The sequence below is a fragment of the Vulpes lagopus genome, chromosome 4 (genome assembly GCF_018345385.1).
Source record: "Vulpes lagopus strain Blue_001 chromosome 4, ASM1834538v1, whole genome shotgun sequence".
Taxonomy (NCBI): Eukaryota; Metazoa; Chordata; class Mammalia; order Carnivora; family Canidae; genus Vulpes; species Vulpes lagopus.
Window position 1 is genome coordinate 98697802 of NC_054827.1, and position 25152 is coordinate 98722953.

The following is a 25152-nucleotide window of genomic DNA, read 5'->3' on the forward strand; positions in this document are numbered from 1 at the left end:
AGGTGTATAATCTGCTTCTTCAAGTTATCACAAAAGTCGCTTTCACCAAATAGATTCCATTATACAACATGTATGGTCATCTTTCCAACCTCCTCTGAATCAGGGTAAGATTTCTGGATCAATTTCTGGACCAATCAGGATAGGATAGGTTAAAAATAACTCTAAAATCTCAGTGGCCTAACACAATGGAAGTGTACTTTTTAATTTTTGTTATATAGCAAAACAGGTCAAGTGGTTTTTGCCCCAGGTTCACTTAGGCACTCAAGCCAGTGAAGGCTTTACTTTAGCAATGCTCCTACAATCATTTCAGCCATGGAACTTAAAGTTCCTGCCTGGAGATGTTACATGCAATAGCTGTTCACATTTCATTGGCCAAAGAAGCCACATGACCACGCTCTACATCCAAAGGATGGGGAAGTACAGTCCTACCATATGCTCAAAAGAAAGAACTGGATGATTTGTGAACATCCCTAATAACCACAACATCCATATACTGCTCTTATACTGTAAATTCCCTCTGTGTTATCCAATCTAAGAACATGAAGTATGGCTCCATTTATGTTGATGACTCTTATTTTTGTCTTTCTCCCAGCCCTATCCTACCATTATATGAACAACTGTCTGCTCAACATTTCCACCTGGATATCCCAGAGCTTCCTCATAATCACTTAGCACAGAAAATCAAAATCAGGAAAATCCTCCTGAAATGTTGCCCAACTATCAGCATCACCAGTCTCCTTAATTTCCCACATTATAGGTGTGAGATGTCTTTCACTCATCCTTCCTTATTCTGACTGCACCCAATAAATCAGCAAGTCCTACATAAGAAATCTTGCCATCTCCAGTGGTGCTATAATTTCAATGATCATCATCTTCTCCATGGTGGCTTTTCTTTGTTCTTCTTGCCTCTGGTCTTGAATCCCTGGACTCTGGAACCAGAATTATCTTATTAAAATATGAATGGATTATCAAGAGTAGAGTCCTCTGTTTTATTCACTGATGACCTCAAGACCATAGCCAAGCATTTGATCTATATTTGTTGAATGAGTGAATGAATGAATGAATGTCACTCCTGTGCTCAAAATCCTTCAGTAGTATCTCTCTGCCTTAATAAAACTCCTTGGCTTGGATTTCCAAGACCCAATAAACCTTGTAAATGGCTGACCTGGCCTTTTCCTATTTCCTCAGCCTGTCCCCAGCTTTTCCTGCCACACCCTCTACCATCTAGCCATAGTATCTCTTAATTCCTGAAAATCTTCAAGTTTCTGTTCACGTTATTTTCTTTTCCCAAAACTGCATGCTGCTTTGCCTGATTCTTACTCTTCTCTAAGCCATCATCTGATATTGACCTCTTCTGAGAAGCCTTCATCGACCCCTGTAGATGAGGCTGGATTCTCTACTATAGAAGCAGAGATCATGTGTATCTTGCCCACTGCTGCATTCTCAGCAACTAGTTCACAGCAGGTGTTGAGAAATGTTTACTGAATGAATACAAGGTTATAGGGAGAAATCCATGGGCAGCAGCTGCACAATGATCAAAATGGAAATGAGTATCTGCAAGAAGCAAGGCAGGGAGGAAACAATGTCACTGAAGATCAGCTTGACAGTTCATCAAACACTTATTGCATATATGCCAAGCAGAGGGCAAGATGACTAAATGTCAGCTCTTATATGACTATGCAAAAAGGGATTAATGGACCATTCATTAACTCCTTCAGCATATTTTGAGCCTCTATCAGGAGCCAGATGCTGTAAAAAGTGGTGTGGATGCCAAAAGAGATAGATGCAGACTCCCCTCTCTGGTCAAGGTCCAATAAAATCACCCAGACTCTAATTTGACTGCCCACAGTCTGGTATATTTTAGGGAATGACTTTGACCTGGGAAAGGTCCTTTGTCTTTACATCGTCAGAGATCAGTACTGCTGCAATGGCTCTCCTAGACTCAATTTCAAGTGTTACTACAAAACCAAATTAATTTGTGGACATGGACATCAAGATATGGTTTTAGTCCATAGTAAACTCTTCTACTTAGATTTTCAAAACTTTCTGTTCAATCCCAAGCAAGCAATGAACACATATTTTGGTAACTACAGAGCTACTGATAATCTGTAGCAGAATAAATTCCATTTGGAGTCCATTAACTTTTTGGCCGTAGAATAGGGAAAAACTATTTTGAACATCTGAGACCAAGACAAAAAAAAATTAAGTTATTAACCATGGATCTAAATATTTAGGCAGATTATTAGTCTAACAATGAAAAAAATTTTAAACCATAAAAGCTAATTAGTCCTTTAAAACATATCTTTTGAAACAAAATACACTGGGATATTAGTAAATGAGATAGGAAAAGGGGTCTGAGCATACAATGGGCTAGATGTAAATGCAGGGCAACACAAGGGGAAAAAAATCCAACAAATGATGGCTAGAGTTGTCATAAACTCAGTAATTTCTCATAGGAATTGGATCCTCCGAATCCATGTTTGCTGCCTTCACAAATGCCAAAACACAACTGATAACATTTAACTATAATATCTCTCATATAAGGGCAAGAAACAATGACTCATTCTTTCCTTAAAAAAAAAAAAAAGTGCTTAGGGGCACCTAGGTAGGCTCAGGGGTTGAGCATCTGCCTCCGGCTCAGGGCATGATCCCAGGGTCCTGGGATTGAGTCCCCTTGAGTCCCCGCATCAGGATCCCTCCTGGGAGCCTGCTTCTCCCTCTGCCTATGTCTCTGCCTCTCACTCTGTGTCTCTCATGAATAAATAAATAAAACCTTAAAAAAAAGTGCCTAAAATGAAAATCTAAATTGCCAAATAAGGAAAAGGCACTTTTAAGTTTTAGAGGGTACTTGTGTAGGCCTGCTATTTCCCAGTGAGAAAAAAAGGAAAGCTCACAAAAGGTACAAAACGAGATAACTACCATGAAAAGACTCACCAGTAAACACAGTGATTGTGTTGCTCTGTTATCATAAAAGGTCAGCTCTTTCCTTTAAGTTTACCTTCCAGTTCATCTTTAGAAATCAGCATGTTTTGCAGTCTTCAAGCTGTCATTACACTAATTCTATATGGCTTGTATGTTCTTTCTTCATATGGCCTAACATTTAAACTTTCTCAAATCTCTTCTTCCCATATAAAACAAAACAAATAAAAACAGATTTACAAATGTGTATGGAAGCTCACTGTATTCCCTCATCTGCCCTTAGGGCTAGACAATTTATAACCAGAGAACAGGATTTGATATTCAGAAACTCTGGAGTATCCCAAGGCTGGGCTAACTACAACAGAGCTCTGAAATGGCCAACTTAGTACTTGTTCTGTTAAATAAACGGGAAGGAAATAATGAAAAATCCTATTTTTCTCATCATGTACTCATAATAGGATCTTTCCAACAGTGACAATTCTCTATACAGTTATGCAATAGGATGACAAGGTTTTATTTACATGCTCAAAGTAAAGCTATATGCCGATATAAACCAAGAATTCGTATTATATTTAAAACACTAGAGTTTGCATGAAATCTCAAGGAGCCCTGAATAACCAAAACTCCTGGCCAAAACTGGCGCTTGGAGTATAACCAAAAAAAAAGAGTGAAAGCAAAAATAATGTTGAGACTGCAAAAGCGAATATAAATGAAGATGCTAAAGAACTATTTTTAAATCAAAGGAAAATACTAAGAAAACTTTGTTAATATATCAGAAAATAGATGAAAACATTTTCTAGAAAATAAAGTGACAAAAAGTAATTTGAAGAGAAAACCTGAACATCCCATTAATGAAATAAAATCAGTAGTTCAAAATCTACCTACCAAAAACTCCAGACCTAGAGCCTCTTACAGATGGGTTTCTTCAAAACCTTCAAAAACATGCAATCCTTCTCTAATATGGCAAAAGAAAAGCAGCCCAACCATTTATGAGAATGGAACAATGTTTTTTATTTCCTGGGCAATTCAGTGCTAAAGCCATGAAGTAGAACAGAGCAAGATACACGTGGGAGGGGAATGAAAGGCAAGGAGCCCAGGAAGGAGCTGGAGCCCAAGCATTGAGGTGGGTGTAAGCCCAAGAGGGCAGCTCCTGTGGGATGTCAGCTCAGCACTCGGGAGTAAAGGGCTCCCCACGTGGGAGGGTGGGGCAGTCACAACAGGAGACTGGTTACATATAGGGGGATTAATCAAATACACAGTATAAGGATAATGGGATGAGTTACTCATTATCGGAGAGAAGATAGGTACAAATAGAGAGAGGGGGGAAAACCAGAAGAACACTGGTATTAGAATGGAAATGACGTTATCAATATAATCTCAGAGTTTTCAGTAGATAATAGATCCAAAAAGTAAGGAAGTGCTCACAACTTGTATGCTGAAGACATACAAGTCAGCTTTAAAAGGTTTCCACTGGCCAAATTAGAGATGATTTGAGTATCAAAATAAAAGTTTATAACCCATCAGTCTACAGAGATAAAAACAGACAATGAATAAATTAAAAATTTGGTGCAAAATATTTACAAATTCTCAATAACAGGAGAAATTGAAATCTTGTGCCACTGATAGGATCCAAAAAGAAGCATCACTTCCTGATAGAGATGCGTAACTTGAATCTGATCATGAAATAGCAGACAAACCCCAACTGCAGAGGTTCTACAAAATAACACCTGCAGTCCTCAGGCATCAAGGTTATAAAAATCAAGGACTAAGGAACTGTTTGCAGATTGAAGGAGACTAAAGAAACATCATAACTAATGCACTCAAAAAAAAAAAAAAACTAATGCACTCAAATAGCTTGGAGGGATAAAATTCCTTGCACTGTAATTCCTTACAACTTTTTTAGGTATTAAATAAAAAATAAATAAGAAAATAAAATAAATAAGTGCAATCTCAAAGCCAGTAATGCAATGCAATATAGGAAAAAAAATTTTTTTAAGATTTATTTATTTATTTATTTATGACAGACATAGAGAGAGAGAGAGAGAGGCAGGGACACAGGAGGAGGGAGAAGCAGGCTCCATGCCGGGAGCCCGACATGGGACTCGATCCCGGGACTCCAGGATCGCATCCTGGGCCAAAGGCAGGTGCCAAACCGCTGAGCCACCCAGGGATCCCCACAATATAGGAAAATTATAGGCTAATTCCCCTTATGACTAAAGACATAAAATTTATAAATTTTTAGCAAATAAAAAAATTGTTTTAAAATGTATCATTCACAAGAATTTGTCCCAGGATTGTTAGATATCAGAAAAACCTATCAGTGTTACTACCCTAAACTATACCAAAAAGTATACTGAACTTACAGAGTAAAAATAAAAATTGAATCACATTAGATTAATAAAGAGCAGGATACAAATTTAAAAAGCTATTCATAATTTGTCAATACTACTAAGCAAGCTAGGAATGGGGGGAAATTTAAAAATACAAGTAAACATATTTATGGGGAAAAAAACTAAAAGCAAACATAGTTGGTGCAGAACTTTAAAAATGATTCTCTTTAAAAATCAGGAACAAGGAATCAGGAACATCCTTGAAACCTGTTACCATTTCATTTTATGGGACACCTGGGTGGCTCAGTGGTTGAGTGTCAGCCTTCAGCTCAGGGTGTGATCCCGGGTCCTTGGATAGAGTCCTGCATCGGGCTCCCTACGGGGACCCTACTTCTCCCTCTGCTTATGTTTCTACCTCCCTATGTTTATGAATAAATAAACCTTTAAAAAGTTTTTTAAAAATCCTACTTCTTTTCAGTAATGTATTGCAGTTCCAGCCAATGCAAAAAAGACAAGACTAAAATAAAAGGTATAAGAATTGGAAAAGAGAAAAAACCCTTACATTATGATGCTATAGAATTATAATAGCATGATATTGGCAAAGGGATAGCAAATAAATCAGTTTAGTCCTAGCCAAAATTTATTAATATTGGATATATTAGAGAACATATTATAAATCAGTATGGATAAACTATGAAAAGTTGGTGCTAAGCAATCCATATAGGACAAACATGAAAATTACACCCATACCTCATATCATATACAAAAATAGATTAAAAGCATTAAATGTGAAAGTCAAAATTTTTAACACTTATTAGAATTATGGAGATTTTTTAAAAGCACTACACAAAAAACATAGCCTTTAAAAATAAAACAGCAATGATTTTGACACATTAAAATTAAATCATCTATAGGACCAAAAAAAAAAAAAAAACACGAACAAATAGTGAAATGTGACAAGCTATTTGCACTAGATATAATAGATAATGGATTAATATGCAGAACATATAAGGAAATCTTACAAATAAAAAAATAGAAAAAGCAGAACACAAAATAAGGCCAAAAAAAACCCCCCACACAACAGAAGAAAAGAAAAAATACTTAACGACATTAGTAAACAAGACAAGCAAGTTAATATTACAATAAATTAACACTGCATACCCACAGTAGAAGTGTGGTGATTTGGAAGAACCGAAGTTTCCATAAGGGGTGAGAGGGTCGGTAGGTAAAAAGGAACTCTAAAATGTTGGCGGATTGTAACTTAATACAAGCTCAAGAGCAATTTGGCAGGCCCCTGGATTGCTCTTAGTTATTTCTGGCTAGAGAAACTCAAGCATGTGTTTAAGGAAGCACTATACACTGTGGGCAAATAGCTAAAAACTGGAAAGAACCTCTCCAATCATCAGGAAACGGATAAACTGTTACTTTTTTCTACAGTAAAGAACAACTACAATGAATACATCAGATCTTTGTGGGTAAATGTGCAAAACAAGGGGAGTTAAAAGAGCAAGTTGCAAAACAGTACAGTATAATGCCCCCTATAGAAGTCATAACATAAAAGCTCACAAAATACTACTATACATTGTTCACCTATATATATAGTAAAAGTGTTAAACCCAACAATGGAATGACATCCACAAACTTTAACACCTCTGAGAAGGGTAAAAAGACTTAAGGGCTTCATCTGGCCTGTAATGTTTTACATTTTAAAATCCGAGGGCGCCTGGCTGGCTCGGTAGGAGGAACATGTGACTCTTGATCTCAGCATGGTGAGTGCTGGCCCAAGTTGGGTGTAGAGATTGCTTAAAAGAAATAAATAAAAATTAAAAAAAAATAAAGAATAAAATCTGAAACAAAATGGTAATTCATTATAGGTAAGTTATTAACATCTCTATGGAAAAGCATGAGAGAAGAGATGTGCCTCAGACATAACTGACAGTGGGTTCTGAGTAATGATAGTTTTCACCATACAGATGAAGATACCAGTGTTAAAACACTCCAGAAGGAAAAGCAGTCTGTGAGGTAAGGGACCAGTAAGCAGGATGCTCAATGACGAAGTAATTTATACAATGAAATAAAATTTAAGCCAAGAAGAAATACCTTCAAGGACCAATTACATTCCATTGATGAAATAAATGCAAATTCCATTTCAAAAGAATGAAATAAAACTCACTAATCTATCACATTCTTCCATTCCACTGCACCATAGACTCTTCTAGATGGCATTTAGTCCAGGGTTTATCAAATCCAATTTTTTTTAAGCTAAAGTATTTATTTCAAGCTCATTTGAGGGTTAATTTGTAGAACCTTCGCAAACAATTACACTTATTTACCTGCTGAATAATTATTTGTTGAGTCCCTGAATATAAACAGCATTTTGCCAGAGGCTATCGAAGGAAACCAATGGGAAGAAACTAGGAGCTCTTTCCTTTGGACTCCTTTAATCCATGTAACAAACTATGATATAGCTACTGTTTTTTCCATTTTACAGATAAATTGAGACAGAGAGAATTTAAAATCTACCCCAAATCACCATTCTGACATAGCATGAGCCCTAATTCAAATCCCACTTGTCAGACAACCTCAAAACCCACACCCTTTCACTATAGTTAGCTCTCAAGCCCAGGGGAGATCTTATGTCTCGCTGTCCGGCTCTACTTTATGTGGGCTATACTGACTATATACCATGAGTTATGTTTTTCCATGGCACCACACAATAGGCTAGAATACTGACATAATTTTGAACTAGTAACTCCTACTCCGTGACTTAGAAGATAATGAGAAAACCTGGAAAAAACACATTTAACTGCTCCAGACCAAGATTAAAAAACAAATTTAAAAAATTAAGGAACAAATTAACAACTAAAGTTCGTCCACACCAGGCACTGCACCAAGAACTTTACATATACTTCCAATATCTAATTACTACATTATCACACATAGCATGAGCATCATCAACATATTTTACAGGTGAGGAAACACGTGTATACAAGTAAAGTAACCTGCCTAAAAGTCATATAGCTAGTTATGTGAAGCCAGGAGCTGAACCCAGGTAGTCTGATTCCCAATTAGGCAATGTTAATCACAAACAGTTCTGTCAACTTTTTTGAACCCAGTGAGAAATGTATTTTCTATTTTACATCGTTATCCAATATGCACACACAAAAAAAGGACCAATCTCTACAAAACACTATTTGGCTTAATAATACGTAGCAAGGAAAAAAATTTTTAAGATGTTAGTTCTGAGTCACGAAATTAATATCTCATGAACCATGACGGAAAAACGCACAATATTTAACTGCTTCAGAGATATACAGCATTTATTACAATTATAGCAGCAAAAAAGGGGAAAGGACAAAAAACTAAATAGAACTAAATGGTCAGCCACAGAACTGAGTGATAATTACGAGTACCAAAAAAGTGCTATTCAGAGAAAATACAATATGTACATTTGCTTACATCATGCATAATACTTATATACGGGAAATATATAAATATTTCTTCAGGTGAAAAAGGATGTAGACAATTACATTTCTATTTTAATTTATACAGACTTTTATTTTAACTTACAAACTGGGTTAGTTAGGAGACCAAATAATAGCCACCTCGCTTTTATTTTCTTGGCGCCAAAGCAATTTACTGATGTGTTCCTTTTTTTAAATACCTGTCCCAGATCATAGGACAAAGTCTTCCAATCAGTTGCATAAAGCTAGCAAAATCTTTATGCCAAAACATACAGGTCAAACAAATCAAAACAAAAATCCTCTCCTGATTGTTTTTAAAAGTGGGTCCAAATAACTTACAATATTAAAAGAGAACAGAAGTTTTGCAAACACGTCCTAAAGCCACACACATTTAAGCGTTACAGAAACAGGCTCCCTCCCACCCCCTATCCCTTCGCCCAGAGCCTTGGACCTTCTCCAGGGGTCCCTCTGAAAGCCTGGAACTTCAAGAGGAGGGGGCTGGGCCACCTGTCTCAGGTCTGGCTCTGGCCTCCTCATCTGCCAAAGCCTCACAGTACTGTGCTGGCCAGTCCTTGGGGTCCTGATTATGGACTTTGGCCACAAACTTAAGGACTTTCATCTTGCTGGTTTCCAGGTTGGTTCGGGGCCCCCACTGGAACTCATAGTCTACAGGATCGGTGTGGGGTATCCGCCGGTACTCCAGGTAACGCTGCCGCACAAACTCTTCCGTAATAAGTTTCTTTGGGTCCCCGAAAACCAAGTGCTTCTTTGTGGGGTACACCCCTAGGCGACGCAGGAAGTCCCAGACCTCCGTTTCCTTGATGGTGTTGCCCTTCATAAAGATGAGACCCAAAACAATCATGAGGAGGCCGGTGGTGGGCGTGCCCTGGTCGCCTCTCACCTCGGCATCCTCCTCCACCGGCTCCAGGGTGTTGATGAGGATGTAAGTATTGCTCTTGGGTTCCAGCTCCACCAGCTTGTACCCGAAGACGTACTCGAGGCGCTCGGCAGCCAGTCTCAGCAGGTCGGGGAAGACGTCCTTGTAGTCCCCAATGACGTGCTTCAGAATGTCGGTGCGCTTGATCGGGATCTTCTTCTGGTCCTTAATCAGCAAGAACTGCACCAGCTCGGCCACCTTCAGCTCCAGCTGCTGCTGGGACCGGGGCCCGACCTCGGGGGAGGCCTCGGCCCGGCGGGCGCTCTGCGACGCCGCGCCCCGGGCCTCCTGGGAGCCGCCCGCCCCGCGGGAGGTGCTCGGGGCCTCCTCGGCGGCGCCGCGGCCCCAGTCCTTGTCCCTGTCCGCCTGGGAGCTAGGGCGGCCCCGGCTCCTCGGCTTCTGCAACATGTCCCCGGCGGCGGGAGCCGTAACGGGCAGCACAAGCCGCGGCAGCGGGGCAGCGGGGCAGCGGGGCAGCGGGGCAGCGGGGCAGCCGGGAAGCCAGACGCGGCGGGAATTGTGGGTTGGCGCGCAGCGCGTCCCGGCGGCCTTGGGCGGGGCCAGAGCGGCGCGAGCGGCGTCGCGGAGACCGCGCTTGCGTCAGAGGAGACTGCGCGCCGCGTCACGATGGCTGCGCGCTGCGTCAGGGGCGTCTGCGCGGCCGGCGCGTTGGCGGAAGGCAGCGGCGTCCCGGCGGTGTCTGTGGGCCTGGTGTCCGGGGTCGTCCTCACCAGACCCCGCAGATAGAGACTAGGAACCAAGGCTCGTAGGCGAGTGTGCGCAGCCAAGTCAGAATAAAAGTTTCGGCAAACTCAGAAATGAGTACGAAGAGTCTGAAAATTAAAAATTTTGGTGCAAAATATTTACATATTCTCAATAACAGGGGAGGAATGAGATCTTGTGCATGATAGGAAAAGAACTCACTTCCGATACGAAACTACTGAATTGATATGAAATAGCAGACAAACCCAACTGCAGGGTTCTGCAAAATATCACCTGCGTCCAGGCATCAAGGTTATAAAATCACGGATTACTGTTTGCCAGATTGAAGGAGACTATGAAACATAACTAATGCACTCAAAAAAAAAAACTAATGCACTCAAATAGCTTGGAGGGATAAAATTCCTTGCACTGTAATTCCTTACAACCTTTTTTAGGTTTTAAATAAAAAATAAAATAGAAAATAAAATAAATAAGTGCAATCTCAAAGCCAGTAATGCAATGCAATATAGGAAAAAAATTTTTTTTAAGATTTATTTATTTATTTATTTATGACAGACATAGAGAGAGAGAGAGAGGCAAGGACACAGGAGGAGGGAGAAGCAGGCTCCATGCCGGGAGCCCGACGTGGGACTCGATCCCGGGACTCCAGGATGGCATCCTGGGCCAAAGGCAGGTGCCAAACCGCTGAGCCACCCAGGGATCCCCACAATATAGGAAAATTATAGGCTAATTCCCCTTATGACTAAAGACATAAAATTTATAAATTTTTAGCAAATAAAAAAATTGTTTTAAAATGTATCATTCACAAGAATTTGTCCCAGGATTGTTAGATATCAGAAAAACCTATCAGTGTTACTACCCTAAACTATACCAAAAAGTATACTGAACTTACAGAGTAAAAATAAAAATTGAATCACATTAGATTAATAAAGAGCAGGATACAAATTTAAAAAGCTATTCATAATTTGTCAATACTACTAAGCAAGCTAGGAATGGGGGGAAATTTAAAAATACAAGTAAACATATTTATGGGGAAAAAAACTAAAAGCAAACATAGTTGGTGCAGAACTTTAAAAATGATTCTCTTTAAAAATCAGGAACAAGGAATCAGGAACATCCTTGAAACCTGTTACCATTTCATTTTATGGGACACCTGGGTGGCTCAGTGGTTGAGTGTCAGCCTTCAGCTCAGGGTGTGATCCCGGGTCCTTGGATAGAGTCCTGCATCGGGCTCCCTACGGGGACCCTACTTCTCCCTCTGCTTATGTTTCTACCTCCCTATGTTTATGAATAAATAAACCTTTAAAAAGTTTTTTAAAAATCCTACTTCTTTTCAGTAATGTATTGCAGTTCCAGCCAATGCAAAAAAGACAAGACTAAAATAAAAGGTATAAGAATTGGAAAGAGAAAAACCCTTACATTATGATGCTATAGAATTATAATAGCATGATATTGGCAAAGGGATAGCAAATAAATCAGTTTAGTCCTAGCCAAAATTTATTAATATTGGATATATTAGAGAACATATTATAAATCAGTATGGATAAACTATGAAAAGTTGGTGCTAAGCAATCCATATAGGACAAACATGAAAATTACACCCATACCTCATATCATATACAAAAATAGATTAAAAGCATTAAATGTGAAAGTCAAAATTTTTAACACTTACTAGAATTATGGAGATTTTTTAAAAGCACTACACAAAAAACATAGCCTTTAAAAATAAAACAGCAATGATTTTGACACATTAAAATTAAATCATCTGTAGGACCAAAAAAAAAAAAAAAACACGAACAAATAGTGAAATGTGACAAGCTATTTGCACTAGATGTAATAGATAATGGATTAATATGCAGAACATATAAGGAAATCTTACAAATAAAAAATAGAAAAAGCAGAACACAAAATAAGGCCAAAAAAAACCCCCCACACAACAGAAGAAAAGAAAAAATACTTAACGACATTAGTAAACAAGACAAGCAAGTTAATATTACAATAAATTAACACTGCATACCCACAGTAGAAGTGTGGTGATTTGGAAGAACCGAAGTTTCCATAAGGGGTGAGAGGGTCGGTCAGTAAAAAGGAACTCTAAAATGTTGGCGGATTGTAACTTAATACAAGCTCAAGAGCAATTTGGCAGGCCCCTGGATTGCTCTTAGTTATTTCTGGCTAGAGAAACTCAAGCATGTGTTTAAGGAAGCACTATACACTGTGGGCAAATAGCTAAAAACTGGAAAGAACCTCTCCAATCATCAGGAAACGGATAAACTGTTACTTTTTTCTACAGTAAAGAACAACTACAATGAATACATCAGATCTTTGTGGGTAAATGTGCAAAACAAGGGGAGTTAAAAGAGCAAGTTGCAAAACAGTACAGTATAATGCCCCCTATAGAAGTCATAACATAAAAGCTCACAAAATACTACTATACATTGTTCACCTATATATATAGTAAAAGTGTTAAACCCAACAATGGAATGACATCCACAAACTTTAACACCTCTGAGAAGGGTAAAAAGACTTAAGGGCTTCATCTGGCCTGTAATGTTTTACATTTTAAAATCCGAGGGCGCCTGGCTGGCTCGGTAGGAGGAACATGTGACTCTTGATCTCAGCATGGTGAGTGCTGGCCCAAGTTGGGTGTAGAGATTGCTTAAAAGAAATAAATAAAAATTAAAAAAAAATAAAGAATAAAATCTAAAACAAAATGGTAATTCATTATAGGTAAGTTATTAACATCTCTATGGAAAAGCATGAGAGAAGAGATGTGCCTCAGACATAACTGACAGTGGGTTCTGAGTAATGATAGTTTTCACCATACAGATGAAGATACCAGTGTTAAAACACTCCAGAAGGAAAAGCAGTCTGTGAGGTAAGGGACCAGTAAGCAGGATGCTCAATGACGAAGTAATTTATACAATGAAATAAAATTTAAGCCAAGAAGAAATACCTTCAAGGACCAATTACATTCCATTGATGAAATAAATGCAAATTCCATTTCAAAAGAATGAAATAAAACTCACTAATCTATCACATTCTTCCATTCCACTGCACCATAGACTCTTCTAGATGGCATTTAGTCCAGGGTTTATCAAATCCAATTTTTTTTAAGCTAAAGTATTTATTTCAAGCTCATTTGAGGGTTAATTTGTAGAACCTTCGCAAACAATTACACTTATTTACCTGCTGAATAATTATTTGTTGAGTCCCTGAATATAAACAGCATTTTGCCAGAGGCTATCGAAGGAAACCAATGGGAAGAAACTAGGAGCTCTTTCCTTTGGACTCCTTTAATCCATGTAACAAACTATGATATAGCTACTGTTTTTTCCATTTTACAGATAAATTGAGACAGAGAGAATTTAAAATCTACCCCAAATCACCATTCTGACATAGCATGAGCCCTAATTCAAATCCCACTTGTCAGACAACCTCACAACCCACACCCTTTCACTATAGTTAGCTCTCAAGCCCAGGGGAGATCTTATGTCTCGCTGTCCGGCTCTACTTTATGTGGGCTATACTGACTATATACCATGAGTTATGTTTTTCCATGGCACCACACAATAGGCTAGAATACTGACATAATTTTGAACTAGTAACTCCTACTCCGTGACTTAGAAGATAATGAGAAAACCTGGAAAAAACACATTTAACTGCTCCAGACCAAGATTAAAAAACAAATTTAAAAAATTAAGGAACAAATTAACAACTAAAGTTCGTCCACACCAGGCACTGCACCAAGAACTTTACATATACTTCCAATATCTAATTACTACATTATCACACATAGCATGAGCATCATCAACATATTTTACAGGTGAGGAAACACCGTGTATACAAGTAAAGTAACCTGCCTAAAAGTCATATAGCCTGTTATGTGAAGCCAGGAGCTGAACCCAGGTAGTCTGATTCCCAATTAGGCAATGTTAATCACAAACAGTTCTGTCAACTTTTTTGAACCCAGTGAGAAATGTATTTTCTATTTTACATCGTTATCCAATATGCACACACAAATAAAGGACCAATCTCTACAAAACACTATTTGGCTTAATAATACGTAGCAAGGAAAAAAATTTTTAAGATGTTAGTTCTGAGTCACGAAATTAATATCTCATGAACCATGACGGAAAAACGCACAATATTTAACTGCTTCAGAGATATACAGCATTTATTACAATTATAGCAGCAAAAAAGGGGAAGGACAAAAAACTAAATAGAACTAAATGGTCAGCCACAGAACTGAGTGATAATTACGAGTACCAAAAAAGTGCTATTCAGAGAAAATACAATATGTACATTTGCTTACATCATGCATAATACTTATATACGGGAAATATATAAATATTTCTTCAGGTGAAAAAGGATGTAGACAATTACATTTCTATTTTAATTTATACAGACTTTTATTTTAACTTACAAACTGGGTTAGTTAGGAGACCAAATAATAGCCACCTCGCTTTTATTTTCTTGGCGCCAAAGCAATTTACTGATGTGTTCCTTTTTTTAAATACCTGTCCCAGATCATAGGACAAAGTCTTCCAATCAGTTGCATAAAGCTAGCAAAATCTTTATGCCAAAACATACAGGTCAAACAAATCAAAACAAAAATCCTCTCCTGATTGTTTTTAAAAGTGGGTCCAAATAACTTACAATATTAAAAGAGAACAGAAGTTTTGCAAACACGTCCTAAAGCCACACACATTTAAGCGTTACAGAAACAGGCTCCCTCCCACCCCCTATCCCTTCGCCCAGAGCCTTGGACCTTCTCCAGGGGTCCCTCTGAAAGCCTGGAACTTCAAGAGGAGGGGGCTGGGCCACCTGTCTCAGGTCTGGCTCTGGCCTCCTCATCTGCCAAAGCCTCACAGTACTGTGCTGGCCAGTCCTTGGGGTCCTGATTATGGACTTTGGCCACAAACTTAAGGACTTTCATCTTGCTGGTTTCCAGGTTGGTTCGGGGCCCCCACTGGAACTCATAGTCTACAGGATCGGTGTGGGGTATCCGCCGGTACTCCAGGTAACGCTGCCGCACAAACTCTTCCGTAATAAGTTTCTTTGGGTCCCCGAAAACCAAGTGCTTCTTTGTGGGGTACACCCCTAGGCGACGCAGGAAGTCCCAGACCTCCGTTTCCTTGATGGTGTTGCCCTTCATAAAGATGAGACCCAAAACAATCATGAGGAGGCCGGTGGTGGGCGTGCCCTGGTCGCCTCTCACCTCGGCATCCTCCTCCACCGGCTCCAGGGTGTTGATGAGGATGTAAGTATTGCTCTTGGGTTCCAGCTCCACCAGCTTGTACCCGAAGACGTACTCGAGGCGCTCGGCAGCCAGTCTCAGCAGGTCGGGGAAGACGTCCTTGTAGTCCCCAATGACGTGCTTCAGAATGTCGGTGCGCTTGATCGGGATCTTCTTCTGGTCCTTAATCAGCAAGAACTGCACCAGCTCGGCCACCTTCAGCTCCAGCTGCTGCTGGGACCGGGGCCCGACCTCGGGGGAGGCCTCGGCCCGGCGGGCGCTCTGCGACGCCGCGCCCCGGGCCTCCTGGGAGCCGCCCGCCCCGCGGGAGGTGCTCGGGGCCTCCTCGGCGGCGCCGCGGCCCCAGTCCTTGTCCCTGTCCGCCTGGGAGCTAGGGCGGCCCCGGCTCCTCGGCTTCTGCAACATGTCCCCGGCGGCGGGAGCCGTAACGGGCAGCACAAGCCGCGGCAGCGGGGCAGCGGGGCAGCGGGGCAGCGGGGCAGCGGGCAGCGGGGCAGCGGGGCAGCCGGGAAGCCAGACGCGGCGGGAATTGTGGGTTGGCGCGCAGCGCGTCCCGGCGGCCTTGGGCGGGGCCAGAGCGGCGCGAGCGGCGTCGCGGAGACCGCGCTTGCGTCAGAGGAGACTGCGCGCCGCGTCACGATGGCTGCGCGCTGCGTCAGGGGCGTCTGCGCGGCCGGCGCGTTGGCGGAAGGCAGCGGCGTCCCGGCGGTGTCTGTGGGCCTGGTGTCCGGGGTCGTCCTCACCAGACCCCGCAGATAGAGACTAGGAACCAAGGCTCGTAGGCGAGTGTGCGCAGCCAAGCTCAGGACCACACGGGCTCGGGCAAGTACTGCAGAAAGTGAGTACGAAGAGTCTGAAAATCTGAAAAATTTTTAGGGGGAGCTTACTTAAAAGTCTGAGTGTGGGGGGAAAAGTAAGGCGAGGGGAGGAGGAGGAGGAGAGCGTGGAAGTGAAGGAAAAGCATTTCCTTCCACACGAAACTACGCAGAAAGGATAAAAGACCCAGCTGACCGCTCACTTGGCTCGCCCTGGCCACGCCTTTCCCTCGGCTGCGGTCCAGACCCTCCAGAACGTTTACCACCAGTTACTTTCTGTCCGGCCCTTAAAAGAGTTTATGAAACACGAATGTTTGGTAAAAGCCGGCTTGCCTTGCAAAGCAGGATTTCTAAGCACGTTTTCACCCTTTCAGTATTATTATTATTATTTTAAGGATTTTATTTATTTATTCGTGAGAGACGCAGGCAGAGGGAGGAGCAGGCTCCGTGCGCGGACCCCGATGCGGGACCTGAGCTGAAGGCAGATGCTCAACCACTGAGCTACCCAGGTGTCCCTTTTTCAGTATTTATGGTCTGTGCATTCAGCTGCCTCCTGTGGGACAACCAGGACAAAACCACACAAAGCATGTGCCAGTGAAGTCTTGGCTTACGTCTTTTGGAAAGCACTTGCTCCTGTAAACTGCCTTGAGCCCAGGATCACCATTTGCACAGAAACGGCCAAGAAGAATGCTACAAACAGAAACGTCTCAAGAGATTCCCATTTTAATTTGGGGCATCACTGATCAAGAATTGGAATAATGTGAATCTCTTAAATTTCTTAATTTTTAATATCTTAGCCTGAAGGCTCCGTGAGAAAGGAAGGAGAACCCAGGGGTATCATTCCTTATAATCTGTGATGTCTGCACTTTGTCTATATATTTTTAATTGTGCAGCTCTAATAGCCAACAGGAGTCATTTCATTAACTCAGACCATCTGCAGCCTGCTGCCATCACTTCTACAGATCTTAGCAAATGTGTTCCTTTTCTATTTACAGACTTGCAGAGAAGAAACAATTTCCTACTTTGTCTTTTTAAAGCTGCCCAGAAAGTGGGAACACTTCAAAGAACCAAATCATATTGAGTTCCTCTTTAATGCAAATATATTCAAAGGAAAGCAATTCAAAACACATTATTTGAATAATAGCACCAAAACACAGCCTTATTAAAATTTCATTAAGTGTTAGTAACATAAAATTTTTGTTTGTAATTCAATATGAAAATGCAATCTGATAATGGCAGTGGGACTGTGAATCTAAATGTAAAATGATATTCTGTGTTGTGATGCGAGTATGCAAATCTGGCAAACTATGAGTAATAACTTTCTGTTCTACACAAGATCTAACAATATATCCTCAAGCATCAATCTTAATGACAGAAGCCTACTAAGAAAAACAAATATATCAAAGCATTCATTTTTTTTATACAATGAGAAAATTCATCTTCATTTTCCTTACAAATATGGACTTCTGTTAAATCTCCTGCAATCAAGAATTCTGCAGAATTCTCCAAAAGGATCATTTGTAATTTGTACCCTGAGTTTAAAAAAAAAAAAATCAACAGATAATAGAGAAATGGAAAATGAGATGAAAACCATTGTTAACAATTAGGCTGCATTTTCAGTGTAAATGTGCAGTATCCTTCAGCAGCATTTTTACTCAGCAGATTGTCATACAAAAAATAGGTCAGAAAAGACAACAGTTAAAACGACCTCTCTACACTGTGCCCAGAAGAATGCAGGTGATAAAATACAGACATCTAATAGTATTAGAATGAAGTTTAAGCATCACATGGAGAAGTTACCCAGCCACCCTCCATTTCAGATTGACATGGAAAGCCATGGATGTTTAGGGAAAAACTGTTATGATGATGGTAGTAACAACACTAATAATAATACATGTAAACAGCAGCTCATGATTATTACAAAGGTAACTGTGGGTCAGACTCTGTTCTAAGTGGTCTACATGTATTACTTCATTTAATTACCACAACAGCCCTATGAGGCCTGTGTGTTTACTATGTTTCTCTTTTCACAAAGGAAGAAACTGAGGCACAGAGGGAAATATTAACTGTTTTGGGGTCTTATAGCAAATAGGTGGATCTGGTGGTGGATCTGGTTTTGAATTAAGACTGTGCCTGCCTCCAGGGATGCTTGGGTGGCTCAGTGGTTGAGCATCTGCCTTCAGCTCAGGTCATGCTCCCGGGGTCCTGGGATTGGGTCCCCAATCAGACTCCCCTGCAGGGAGCCTGCTTCTCCCTCAGCCTATGTTTCTGCCTCTCTGTGTCTCTCATGAATAAATAAAAATAAGACAGTGTACCTTCAGGCACTGCTTTTAACTATATGTTGAAGCAGACAACATAATATGAGGTCCTTGATAAAGCAAAGGTCAGATGGACCTACAATTAGAAACCTGTGTGACTTTGGGGGAGCTACTGATGTTCCTTTCTGTTTCCAAATTAACAAGATGAGATAGTACTCTCCTTATCCAGAGGGAATACCTTCCAAGACCCTCAGTGTGTGCTTAAAACTGCAGACAGCAATGAATCCTATATGTACTATGCATACATATGTACTTAGGATAAAATTTATCAGCACAGTAAGGGATTAAAATAAAAAAACCAGTAATAAAATAGCACAATTATAACAGTATATCTAATTAAAGTTATGTAAATATGTGTCAAAATGTCACCCTTCTTATGATGTGAGATGATGAAATGCCTATGTGATGGGATGAAGTGGGGTGAATGACACAGACACTGATGTAGCCATTAGGCTATTATTGACCTTCTGAGAATATGTTAGAAGGAGTATCATCTGCTTGCAGACCACAGCTAATCAAGAGTAACTGAAAGAGTGAAAAGCAAAACCACAGGTAAGGGGGGGCTTACTATAATAGCCCAGGCATCAAGGAACTAATGAGATACGTTTGCCAAGTACCTAGCACAAGGTTGGAACAGGGTAGTTGATAACAGTTTGCTTCTTTCCACAGGATTTATGTTAAGGAAAATATCTCAGGACTCTACGAAGCTGTATGTAGAAAGATGTTTACTGCAGTGCAACACTTCTACACACAAAAATGAGAGAAAGGTCTGGAAAGAAACAAAGTGCTATTAAAGTTATTTTCTTTTAAAAATGAAACTCAATGTTGATTGTCTTGTTTAAGAGATAAATGAGAAATATATTCTCAATGATTTATCTTTACATTGACACCATGCCATAGCAGTTACACACATTCAAATTTTCAGTAAATTTAGTGTGACTTGAATATGACATTTGTGATTTTGTTCAGCCAGTGAAGTAACAAAGACAGGTAGTTTAAAAAATTTTTTTTCAGCTTATGTTAATGACCTAAACACTTTTATTACTAGACTGAAAAGGGAAAAAAAGAAAAATTCTTGAGGCAAAAATTAAGCTAGCTAAGATTTCAAATGTATTGAACAAAAATGCTTCCCAGTTACCACTTGCTCTTTAGATGTCTCTGAGTAATTAATTGCTTTATTTCATCTCCTTGGTAGCAAATGACTGCCAATAAGCTCTAATCATCTTGATTATCTACTGGATTCTCCTCTTCATTCATTGGTATTTTTTGCAAAACCAGAGAAAGGTTTTAAATTTTCTGTCAGCAACCTAGTGCAAAAAGCAGGTAAGGGCTTTCTGGGTAGAAAACAATGATAAAAGGATGCAGCCACAGTATATGAGCAGCTTCACTGCCTTTTCCAGTGAAAGAAAGTGGGACAGTGTGCTGCATGTGAGCGAAGGAGTTGGAGCAGGGGAGGCAGATCCTGTTGTGGTGAGTAGATAGGAAAAGGATTCCGTATACTTTAATGGTTGCAATAAAATCCCTTGTGTCCACTCATTTGTTACAAAGATACATACAAGTTAAATCACACAATAGGACTACTTGATAACACTTTGTCCTTCAAGCAAGAATACTTTAGGTGGCAATAGAGCTTTCCTTGGCTGGTAGAAGGGGGTGAAGAGGTATAGCTTGATGAGATAGCTCCTTTCAAGCACTGCAGCCATTTGGCCCAGAAATACCTTAGACTCTCTTTTTAACAAATACAAATCTTCCAGTTACCGAGGCTAACTTTTTACTTAAGAAAACCATTAAGGTCTATTAGGTTATAAGATTACACATAAGGTCTCAATAGTGGCCAATAAGTTTCTTCTTGTTTGCTTGGTTTTGCCTCTTGTTCTGCATCTTCTCCCTTTACAAACTGCTTCTTCCCATCTCTAAGAGACCTTGGTAAGGCTCTACCTGAGTGCATGTGATTCAGGCCAGACACAGTGACTGGTTTAGCAGTCCAGTCAGTATCCTCCAAAGGTTCACATAAGTTCTCTTTTCTCCAAGCTAACAAGCTCAGTGGTAATGTAAACCTAGCCACCTTTGCCTTTGCTTGGGTGTAGCCTGCTTCATGGTGAAGCCAACTCAGAGATCTAAGAGATGAAGAAACAGTCTTAATGCTACCGTCCGAATTCCTGGATCCTGAGTTCAAGGTCAGACTCCTGGGTAACTATTTCCTGAAGCAAGTCAGATCTTTTGCTTTATCTGCTTCCAGTTGATTCTCCTCACTTAAAACTGGAAATATTCTGGCTAAACAGTTCCAAACCCAATTAAGCAGGAGAAATGAAGGTACTAAGGAAAGAGACTTGGTTTCAAGAGAATGGAGCTAGACAAAGTTATTACCTATAAAGTTGCTGAATGTAATGAGAGGCACTCTGAATATAATTTGATATTTTTATTGTTTCTTGCCACGTTCTATGGTTGAAGAATGCACTTAATGATTTTAATTGCTGGCAATAAAGCCAAAGTAGAAATCATGAAAGACTTTTTCCATATAAGAATGTACATATGAGCTAATCTGGTGATTTACCTCTGCAGAAAAAAAGTTTCAGACAATCTGGAACATATTTTAAAGTATTTGTTACTCTAGTTGTTTCTCCATATGTAACAAAGTATTTTCCCACAGGCCACACCATTCAAGGTGACAAAAGCCTCATTCTTCTAGGTTTCATTTTAGAACAGAGGTATACTCACATGGCAAGGGTACCAAAGAGGAGAATGGACAAGGCTAATACTCCCAAGAGAGGCAAGACAGATAAGTTGTTTTGAGAAAACTGAATAAATTGAAATGGATTAAGAATAAAAGATGAATGAGAAAGAAATATGAAAATATGAGGGCAGACAAGATAGATCTCACATGTATGTATAACTGGTGCTCCTGAAGGAGACAACAGTCATAAATAGAAAACCAGAAATAATATTCAGAGGTACTCTAGAGATGGCTGTAGGAGTCCTGGTGAGATGGTGGGTAGACACAGATACCATCTCTGATCCCCTCTCTTTCCTTGTTCCCCCCCTTGAACTAAATCAACAACTAAAGCAGGTATACATTCAAGGCTGGAGAATACACAAAGGCCATGGGTTCTCTAAAATCTGCAAAGGAGAGAGGACAAGGCTTCTTCCTCCTTGAGTTGCAAATGAGAGCTTAGGTACCTGCTAAGGAGAAGGCCTGAACACTCCCAAGGCCTGGGAAGACTCAGGATCTTGTGGTACTTTGGATATTCAGCTAGCAGAAACCCATGTCTCCCTTCTGAGAAAGCCTACTGCTGCCATCTTTCTCAGAGTAGTCCGTCTTTCTGAGAGTAGTCCAAGTGCTTGCCCAGGCTGCTGACTAATTGCCCTTAGAGGAAGCCTTACAGACAGGTCAAAATGCTATCAGGCCTTGAGGCTGGGAGAGGCCTTGAGGAGTTTCAAACATTTTGAGTCTGGACTCCAAGAGGCTGCTTCACAGTACCTCAGGAGACCCATAAACAGTGTGTTCTTTTATTCATGTTGGTTCATAGAAGCAAAATCTGCTGTGCCAGAAACTTCTGAGCCTCTCACCACTTGCCAGCCTACTTACCAGCAACTCCAGCAGCATGATCTGTAGAGGAAAGAAAGAAGTACAGAACCTAGCACAGGTGAAATAAAACAGCTCATTAGATATCCAAGAATTCAAAGAAGCAGTAAGATTGACAAAAAGCTACACTGACCAAGAAAGAACACCCAGATTAATAAAATCTGGAATGGAGGGGATATTACTACCAATCTTGAAAAAAATTAGAATGCTGTGAGCACTAAACAGCTGTATACCAACAAATTAGATAAATCTGGTGAAATGGAAGAGTTCCTAGAAAGACACAGATTTCAAGAATAGGAACTATAAATAAACCTACAACAAAGGAAGACTGAATTAGTAGTTTAAAAACCTCCCACAAAGAAAATTGGTGGTTTCATTGGTGAATTCTACCAAAATTCTTTTAAAAAGAATTAAGACCAACTCTTTACAAACTCTTCCAGAAAACTGAAGAACGAATTCCCAGCTCATTCTGAGTCCAGTATTATCTTGATACAAAATCAGACAATGGCATTACAAGAAACTACAAACCCAACATTCCTTTTGTTTTTTCCCCCCAACATTCCTTTTGAATACAGATGCAGAAATCCTTATCAAAATAGTAACAGACAAAATCTAACAATATATAAAACAGATTGAAGACAATTCCTAACAAAATCCCAGCTGCATTTTTTATAGAAATTGAAAGGCTGATCCTAAAATTCATCAGGAAATTCAAGGGACCCAGAAAAGCCAAAACACTTAAGAACAAAGTTGGAGGACTCACACTTCTACAATATGTCCAAACTTACAACACAATGGTAATCAAAGCTGTATGGTACTGGCACAAGCATAGACATATTGTTAGGAGCTAAATTGTGTTTTCCTCCTCCTCAAATGCTAAGTTGAAGCCCCAATTACTAGTACCTCAGAATGTGACTGAATTTGGAAGTAAGGTCTTTAAATGGATTAAGTTAAAATGAGGCCATTAGAGTGGGCTGCTAATCCAATAACACTGATGCCCTCAGAAGGACACCATCCTTCTTCATCTCCAGAAGAAACACCAGGGATGTGTGCACACAGAGAAGGCCATGCAAGGACACAGTGAAAAGGCAGCTTTCTGCAAGTCAAGAAGAGAGGCTCAAGAGAAAACCACACTTACCAACAGTTTGATCTTGGACTTCTAGCCTCCAGATTGTTAGAAAATAAATTTTCTGTTGTTTAAGCCACCTAAGCCATGGTATTTTGTTATGGCAGCCCTGGTAAACTGATAGATATATAGAGAAATGGAGCAGAAGTGAGAGTGCAAAAGCAAATCTGTACATCTATGGTCAACAGATTTTTTTTTTTTTTTAAAGGGGACCAGGGTAATTCAAGGGAGTAACAACAAATGGTCCTGGGGTAATGGATATCCACATGCAATAGAATTAATTGGACCCTGACCTCACACCACATACAAAATGAAAGTGGATCATGGACCTAAATGTAAGAAATAAAACTTACAAAACTCTTAGAATGAAACATAGCAAATTTTCATGACATGGGGTTTATCAAAGACCTCTTAGATAAGAGACTAAAAGCAGAGGTGATAAATTAGAAGACTGATAAATTACACTTCATCAAAGTTAAAAACTTTTCTGTGTCCAAGGATACTCAAGAAAGTGAAAAGGCAATCTACACAGTCTGGGGGAAATTATTTGCAAATCATGTATCTAATAAGGGAATGATATGTAGAACATATAAACAACTCTTGGAACTTGTCAAAAATCCATTTGTAAAACTAGGCAAAGGATTTGAATAGACATGTCTCTAAAGATGTAAGCATGGCTAATCACATGAAAAGATGTTCAGCATAATTAGTCATTAGGGAAATGCAAATCAAAACCATAATGATATACTACTTCACACTCCAGAATGGCTATAAGCAAAAAAGGCAGATAATATCAAGTGTTAGCAAGGAGGCAGAGAGATTGGAAACCTCAGGTATTGCCGTTGGGAATGTAAATGGTACAGCTTCTGTGGAACACAGTTTTATTGTGAATGGGGAGTGACTGCTAAAGGGTATGAGATTTCTTTTGGGGGTGATTGAAAATGTGATAAAATTAGATAATGATGGTTGCATAACTCTGAAGTATGCTAAAAAACACTGTATACTTTAAAAAGTGAATTTTATATGTTAATTATGTCTTAAACCTATTTTAAAAAGGACCTGAAGAAGGCCAAGCTGAAGAATCTTTAATAAGTTGCTCCTTCTGAAGTGTAATGAGATGAAACAGAAGACTAAGAAAACAGTAATGAGAACCATCAAATGATGTAGTTAGGGCACCTAGACTTCCTGAATCAATAGCAACAGAAAGAAATTTTAATTAAAAAGTTACACTAAAATGGAGCAGAGTCTACAGTTGAAATTATTTCTGCCATTATCACAAAGATGTTTATATTTTAGGCAACAAATGAACATCTTTCTGCTACATGGTTTAATGGAACACAGTTTCATCCTTCCCCTGTCACCAATTTTCTCTGGGTCCTGGAAGGCCTCTCATAGTTAGATTTCCGCCTCTTCACCAGCAGAAAGGCAGGGCTGAATTAAGCAAACTTTTTCAGCTGTAAAATCCCATTAATATATGAAAGAAATAGGGGCTCTTGGGTGGCTCAGTTGGTTAGGCATCCGACTCAAGTTCAGCTCTAGTCATGATCTCAGGTTTGTGAGATCATACCCTTTGTCAGGCTCTGCACTGGGTGTGGTACCTGCTTAAGATTCTCTCTTTCCCTGTCCCTCTGCCTCCCCACCTCAATTTATATATATATATATATATATATATATATA

At 39.9% G+C, this 25152-nt stretch overlaps 3 protein-coding genes and 1 long non-coding RNA gene across 9 annotated transcripts in view; 1 reads left to right on the forward strand and 3 right to left on the reverse strand.

Annotated features, from left to right (window-relative positions):
- Positions 1-25152, reverse strand: part of FAM189A1 (family with sequence similarity 189 member A1) — a 449858-nt gene that overhangs the window by 129153 nt on the left and 295553 nt on the right. The window contains exon 1 of one of the 6 annotated variants that reach the window (XM_041752475.1): positions 6415-8424. The exons of the other annotated variants lie outside the window; for them this stretch is intronic. Within the exon in view, the coding sequence (XP_041608409.1) occupies positions 6415-6453 (39 nt within the window). The 5' untranslated portion in view covers positions 6454-8424. Of the gene's footprint in view, positions 1-6414; positions 8425-25152 lie in introns of those variants that run through there. 6 annotated transcript variants of the gene reach the window in all.
- On the reverse strand, positions 8552-10182 carry NSMCE3 (NSE3 homolog, SMC5-SMC6 complex component). The gene has a single exon (XM_041752478.1). The coding sequence runs from the start codon at positions 10056-10058 to the stop codon at positions 9198-9200; it is 861 nt and encodes a 286-aa protein (XP_041608412.1). The 5' UTR covers positions 10059-10182; the 3' UTR covers positions 8552-9197.
- LOC121489444 (non-structural maintenance of chromosomes element 3 homolog) lies at positions 14767-16092 on the reverse strand. The gene has a single exon (XM_041752479.1). It carries the CDS (start codon positions 16036-16038, stop codon positions 15178-15180), a length of 861 nt encoding a protein of 286 aa, XP_041608413.1. The 5' UTR covers positions 16039-16092; the 3' UTR covers positions 14767-15177.
- Positions 16300-19584, forward strand: LOC121489445. The gene is made up of 2 exons (XR_005987342.1): positions 16300-16471; positions 19436-19584. It is a non-coding gene; the product is annotated as an uncharacterized LOC121489445 (long non-coding RNA).